This window comes from Oncorhynchus clarkii, chromosome 16 (assembly GCF_045791955.1).
Source record: "Oncorhynchus clarkii lewisi isolate Uvic-CL-2024 chromosome 16, UVic_Ocla_1.0, whole genome shotgun sequence".
Classification (NCBI taxonomy): Eukaryota; Metazoa; Chordata; class Actinopteri; order Salmoniformes; family Salmonidae; genus Oncorhynchus; species Oncorhynchus clarkii.
Window position 1 is genome coordinate 1,364,414 of NC_092162.1, and position 7,424 is coordinate 1,371,837.

The 7,424-nt window shown below is 47.0% G+C and overlaps 1 protein-coding gene across 1 annotated transcript in view; it reads left to right on the forward strand.

The window, feature by feature from the left end:
• The window catches only part of LOC139367856 (lysosomal trafficking regulator), a 231,284-nt gene extending 229,260 nt beyond the window's left edge, over nt 1–2,024 (forward strand). The window contains exon 61 of the mRNA XM_071106189.1: nt 511–2,024. Within this exon, the coding sequence (XP_070962290.1) occupies nt 511–721 (211 nt within the window). The 3' untranslated portion in view covers nt 722–2,024. The remainder of the gene's footprint in view (nt 1–510) is intronic.
• Nucleotides 2,025–7,424: the final 5,400 nt, after the last annotated feature.

Below are 7,424 nucleotides of genomic sequence, written 5' to 3' on the forward strand. Positions count from 1 at the left end.
GACTAGAGAGAACGTACCAATACCTCCTGAAGGAACTGTAGTCTACCCACACTGTCTCTGTTGACTAGAGAGAACGTACCAATACCTCCTGAAGGAACTGTAGTCTACCCACACTGTCTCTGTTGACTAGAGAGAACGTACCAATACTTCCTGAAGGAACTGTAGTCTACCTAACCACACTGTCTCTGTTGGCTAGAGAGAACGTACCAATACTTCCTGAAGGAACTGTAGTCTACCCACACTGTCTCTGTTGGCTAGAGAGAACGTACCAATACTTCCTGAAGGAACTGTAGTCTACCCACACTGTCTCTGTTGACTAGAGAGAACGTACCAAGACCAGAGAGGGAACATTCATTATAAACGGAAAACATTTGAGATGGAATCCCATTTTAACTTTAACGATTGGCTGGAAACCTGGGTATGACATAAAGATGTTCTGAATATGAATGAGTGTGGCTTCCTGAATAAATGTTACAATAACAAAGGGCCTCCTTCTTTTTCATCATTCAGGCTGTGGAGCACGTGGGACTTGAAGCCAGTGAGAGAGATCACCTTCCCCAAGTCGAACAAGCCTATCATCAGCCTGACATATTCATGTGACGGTCACCACCTCTACACAGCTAACAGCGAGGGGACGGTCATGGCCTGGTGTAGGAGAGACCAGCAGAGGATGAAACTGCCCATGTTCTACAGTTTCCTCTCTAGCTACGCTGCCAGCTGACAGACTAGGGCCTTGAACGACTACACTACCCACAATCCTCCAGAGAGACATGATTACAATACCCATAGTCCTTTTCTGACGCATGGCCCCAGACTACCCTGAGAGACCGCATGAGGGACAGAAATACAATACCCACAGTCCTCTACTCTTATGGCAGCCCCCCAGACCTCCTGGCATGTTGAGTCAGAACTACAATACCTATAGTTATCTTCTGACACATTGCTTCAGACTACCCTGGGACAAAACTACAATAACCACAGTTCTCCAGGCGGACAGAACAGCCTGAACCTCTCCATGAGCAGTCAGTCCCCTTCTCTCCCCTCTGCCCGGAGGCAGACATGTCAACATGCTGCAGACGACCAATCAAAGCCTTCAGCTCAGACCCTAAGACCCACCTCCTGTAATCTACAGCCATTTCCGTGCGAGCAGACGAGCGGCTGTTAACATATGATATTAAAGAGATCTAGATATACATTTTTTTGCTTTTGGAATGTTTTGGTTTTGTTGTCATGGTAATAATGTTCCTTCCTTCTGAAATGTGTTGCTGATGACTTGATTGGTTGTTTGAACTGTCCTGGTGAGCTGCTGCTACATAACATCTGACCAATCCCAAGTCAGACCAGAGGGCTGAAGGCCCCGCCTCTGCTATTGTCTGACCAATTCAAAGCCAGCGCAGAGGGTTGAAGACCCGCCCCGTCTCTCCTCGACGGCCAACGCATGCGTCTCTCTGCATGAGTCACCTGACTGATGGCTCTTATTCCTGAGAGACCAGGAAAAGCTGCAGTTACAGGGTCACACTGCATATCTGTCACCTACCTGGAGATGACCCTGCATGGTCCTGTGGGGACTGAGATACCCTTCCTGTCCACTCTGAACTCTAGACTACGTAGACCAGCTAGGGGGATCTGGGATGACGTGGATTGTGTTGCCTGTTATGTTCTGGTCTGTGCCCTAAAGGCCTCTTCTTGCATGCTGGAATTAAGGAGACTGAGATGGATGGATGGATGCAGGTGCGTGCGTGTGTGGGTGCAGGTGCGTGCATGTGTGTGTGGGTGTGGGTGTGATAGCTTGAAAGCACTAACTACATTGTGTTCCTGCATTGTATCAATCCTGTTTCCTGCCTTGTATCAATCCTGTTTCCTGCCTTGTATCAATCCTGTTTCCTGCCTTATATCAATCCTGTTTCCTGCCTTGTATCAATCCTGTTTCTTGTGTCATTTTGTTTTCACTCTTTGTTTTTGCATTGGCTTCCTTAAAGTGTTGTTGTTGTTGTTATTTCTTATTATCAATGAAAGCTGAGAATGATTTGCTGTTGAGTTTTGTCCTTGTGTTTACTGGTCTGAAACGGTTCCCTCTCCAATGCACTGCAGCCATCAACTGATTCTTACAGCCATCAACTGATTCTTACAGCCATCAACTGATTCTTGCAGCCATCAACTGATTCTTACAGCCATCAACTGATTCTTGCAGCCATCAACTGATTCTTACAGCCATCAACTGATTCTTGCAGCCATCAACTGATTCTTACAGCCATCAACTGATTCTTACAGCCATCAACTGATTCTTACAGCCATCAACTGATTCTTACAGCCATCAACTGATTCTTACAGCCATCAACTGATTCTTACAGCCATCAACTGATTCTTACAGCCATCAACTGATTCTTACAGCCATCAACTGATTCTTACAGCCATCAACTGATTCTTACAGCCATCAACTGCGTCGTACAGGGAGAGAGAAAGCAGTGTAGTCTGTCCTCTGAGCTCTCCTCTCCTCTCACAGCCCTGTTAAAGTAGTGGCTTGATCCAGACAGCGGTGTAGTCTGTCCCCTGATCTCTCCTCTAGTCTCCCACTCTAGCTCCTGCTGCCAGGATTACAGACCACTGGGGAGCTGCTGCAACATCCCAGGAGGCATCAAAACACCCTGGTAATTAGCAATTAATTGAATGAGTGTATATCTCCACTACAACACAATCAGGGAGAGAGGCACGAGAGGGAGAGAGGCACGAGAGGGAGAGAGGCACGAGAGGGAGAGAGGCACGAGGGGGAGAGAGGCACGAGGGGGAGAGAGGCACGAGGGGGAGAGAGGCACGAGGGGGAGAGAGGGGCACGAGGGGGAGAGAGAGGCACGAGGGGGAGAGAGAGGCACGAGGGGGAGAGAGAGGCACGAGGGGGAGAGAGAGGCACGAGGGGGAGAGAGAGGCACGAGGGGGAGAGAGAGGCACGAGGGAGAGAGAGGCAATTTCATTAAACACCCCCACCCCCTTTAAAAAAGGAATATCCACTGATGTTAGAGATGTTAGTTCTGTTTGTTGTGCCAGGACTTCCGGGGTTTTCCACCCCTCCTCTCTCAGCAGACCGGCAGGGGGGTTGAGGACAGACAGTTAATGCAACAGGGAGATGCCACCAGGTTATTGATTATCAGCACCCTCCCTCTATATGACACTTGGGACAGGAGCCACCTCCACCTGGCCAGTCTTGACACCACTGCCTGTGGCAGCACCTCCCAGTTCTTCCTGACCCACCTCTCCGAGCCCAGGTACACCCCCAACACTTTAAGCCCTTCACAACCCCACTGCAAACCCCCTGGAAGCAGAGGAGGAGCCCTATCTCCCCATGCCCCACATAACAGAGCTTTGGTCTTGCCCCAGTTTACATTAGCTGACGAAGCTCCTTGTACACCTTCAGACTAGTCTCTAGTGCATATCCCTGACCATCACAGAAACCTCATCTGCATACACCGACACTGCCATGCCTGTCACCACACCCATGCCTGTCCAGCACACTCCCTGCCATCTCTTGCATAGCAGGCCCAAAAAAGGCTCAATGGCTAGTGTATATAACTTCCCTGATAGAGGGCATCCTTCTCTAATGCCCCGTCTCACCCAGACTGGCCTACTGAGCCCCCCCCCCTCCCACCTTGACCATACATGACGCCCCAACATACATCTTCACACAACCTTTCCCCAAACCCAAACATCACATTAAACAGATACTGTTTGGTCCACTCTATCAAAAGCCAACTCTTGGACTAAATAGACCAGTCCAGAGTTAACATTAGAAACTCTTGATAATCACATTTTATTGGTCACATATACATAGCAGATGTTATTGGTCCATATTTAACAGATGTTATTGGTCCATACACATATTTAACAGATGTTATTGGTCCATACACATATTTAACTGATGTTATTGGTCCATACACATATTTAACAGATGTTATTGGTCCATATTTAACAGATGTTATTGGTCCATACACATATTTAACAGATGTTATTGGTCCATATTTAACAGATGTTATTGGTCCATATTTAACAGATGTTATTGGTCCATACACATATTTAACAGATGTTATTGGTCCATACACATATTTAACAGATGTTATTGGTCCATACACATATTTAACAGATGTTATTGGTCCATATTTAGCAGATGTTATTGGTCTATACACATATTTAACAGATGTTATTGGTCCATACACATATTTAACAGATGTTATTGGTCCATACACATATTTAACAGATGTTATTGCGAGTGTAGTGAAATGCCATCTTACGTCGTCATGTCCCTGATTGAAGAACCCGGCACATCCTGAGACCATCTGGTCCTTGTGTACTATAGAGTCCAAATAGGACTTCAGTCTATTAGCGAGGTCCTTGGCAAATCTTGTAGTCCGAACAGAGCAATGCCACAGGCCTCCAGTCTTAAGTTCACACATGTCCCCTTTCTTGGGCATTTTTTTTACCTTTATTTAACTCGGCAAGTCAGTTAAGAACAATTTCTTATTTTCAATGACGGTTTTCAATGATTTTCAATGACGGCCCTGAACTGCCTGTTCAGGGGCAGAACGACAGATTTGTACCTTGTCAGCTCTGGGATTTGAACTTGCAACCTTTCGGTTATTAGTCCAACACTCTAACCACTAGGCTACCCTGCCGCCCCAATTTTTTTTAATTTATTATTATTTTTTATTTCACCTTTATTTAACCAGGTAGGCTAGTTGAGAACACCTTTATTTAACCAGGTAGGCTCGTTGAGAACACCTTTATTTAACCAGGTAGGCTAGTTGAGAACACCTTTATTTAACCAGGTAGGCTAGTTGAGAACACCTTTATTTAACCAGGTAGGCTCGTTGAGAACACCTTTATTTAACCAGGTAGGCTAGTTGAGAACACCTTTATTTAACCAGGTAGGCTAGTTGAGAACACCTTTATTTAACCAGGTAGGCTAGTTGAGAACACCTTTATTTAACCAGGTAGGCTAGTTGAGAACAAGTTCTCATTTGCAACTGCGACCTGGCCAAGATAAGGCATAGCAGTGTGAACAGACAACACAGAGTTACACATGGAGTAAACAATTAACAAGTCAATAACACAGTAGAAAAAAGGGGAGTCTATATACATTGTGTGCAAAAGGCATGAGAAGGTAGGCAAATAATTACAATTATGCAGATTAACACTGGAGTGATAAATGATCAGATGGTTATGTACAGGTAGAGATATTGGTGTGCAAAAGAGCAGAAAAATAAATAAATAAAAACAGTATGGGGATGAGGTAGGTGAAAATGGGTGGGCTATTTACCAGTAGACTATGTACAGCTGCAGCGATCGGTTAGCTGCTCAGATAGCAGATGTTTGAAGTTGGTGAGGGAGATAAAAGTCTCCAACTTCAGCGATTTTTGCAATTCGTTCCAGTCACAGGCAGCAGAGAACTGGAACGAAAGGCGGCCAAATGAGGTGTTGGCTTTAGGGATGATCAGTGAGATACACCTGCTGGAGCGCGTGCTACGGATGGGTGTTGCCATCGTAACCAGTGAACTGAGATAAGGCGGAGCTTTACCTAGCATGGACTTGTAGATGACCTGGAGCCAGTGGGTCTGGCGACGAATATGTAGCGAGGGCCAGCCGACTAGAGCATACAAGTCGCAGTGGTGGGTGGTATAAGGTGCTTTAGTGACAAAACGGATGGCACTGTAATAAACTGCATCCAGTTTGCTGAGTAGAGTGTTGGAAGCAATTTTGTAGATGACATCGCCGAAGTCGAGGATCGGTAGGATAGTCAGTTTTACTAGGGTAAGTTTGGCGGCGTGAGTGAAGGAGGCTTTGTTGCGGAATAGAAAGCCGACTCTTGATTTGATTTTCGATTGGAGATGTTTGATATGGGTCTGGAAGGAGAGTTTAGAGTCTAGCCAGACACCTAGGTACTTATAGATGTCCACATATTCAAGGTCGGAACCATCCAGGGTGGTGATGCTGGTCAGGCGTGCGGGGGCAGGCAGCGAACGGTTGAAAAGCATGCATTTGGTTTTACTAGCGTTTAAGAGCAGTTGGAGGCCACGGAAGGAGTGCTGTATGGCATTGAAGCTCGTTTGGAGGTTAGATAGCACAGTGTCCAAGGACGGGCCGGAAGTATATAGAATGGTGTCGTCTGCGTAGAGGTGGATCAGGGAATCGCCCGCAGCATGAGAAACATCATTGATATATACAGAGAAAAGAGTCGGCCCGAGAATTGAACCCTGTGGCACCCCCATAGAGACTGCCAGAGGACCGGACAGCATGCCCTCCGATTTGACACACTGAACTCTGTCTGCAAAGTAATTGGTGAACCAGGCAAGGCAGTCATCCGAAAAACCGAGGCTACTGAGTCTGCCGATAAGAATACGGTGATTGACAGAGTCGAAAGCCTTGGCAAGGTCTATGAAGACGGCTGCACAGTACTGTCTTTTATCGATGGCGGTTATGATATCGTTTAGTACTTTGAGCGTGGCTGAGGTACACCCGTGACCGGCTCGGAAACCAGATTGCACACCGGAGAAGGTACGGTGGGATTCGAGATGGTCAGTGACCTGTTCGTTGACTTGGCTTTCGAAGACCTTAGATAGGCAGGGCAGGATGGATATAGGTCTGTAACAGTTTGGGTCCAGGGTGTCGCCCCCTTTGAAGAGGGGGATGACTGCGGCAGCTTGCCAATCCTTGGGGATCTCAGACGATATGAAAGAGAGGTTGAACAGGCTGGTAATAGGGGTTGCGACAATGGCGGCGGATAGTTTCAGGAATAGAGGGTCCAGATTGTCAAGCCCAGCTGAATTGTACGGGTCCAGGTTTTGCAGTTCTTTCAGAACATCTGCTATCTGGATTTGGGTCAAGGAGAACCTGGAGAGGCTTGGGCGAGTAGCTGCGGGGGGGGGGAGCTGTTGGCCGAGGTTGGAGTAGCCAGGCGGAAGGCATGGCCAGCCGTTGAGAAATGCTTGTTGAAGTTTTCGATAATCATGGATTTATCGGTGGTGACCGTGTTACCTAGCCTCAGTGCAGTGGGCAGCTGGGAGGAGGTGCTCTTGTTCTCCATGGACTTCACAGTGTCCCAGAACTTTTTGGAGTTGGAGCTACAGGATGCAAACTTCTGCCTGAAGAAGTTGGCTTTAGCTTTCCTGACTGACTGTGTGTATTGGTTCCTGACTTCCCTGAACAGTTGCATATCGCGGGGACTATTCGATGTTAGTGCAGTCCGCCACAGGATGTTTTTGTGCTGGTTGAGGGCAGTCAGGTCTGGAGTGAACCAAGGGCTAAATCTGTTCTTAGTTCTGCATTTTTTGAACGGAGCATGCTTATCTAAAATGGTGAGGAAGTTACTTTTAAAGAAAGACCAGGCATCTTAGATTGTAGGACTGCCGGGGTGTTAAGCATATCCCAGTTTAGGTCAC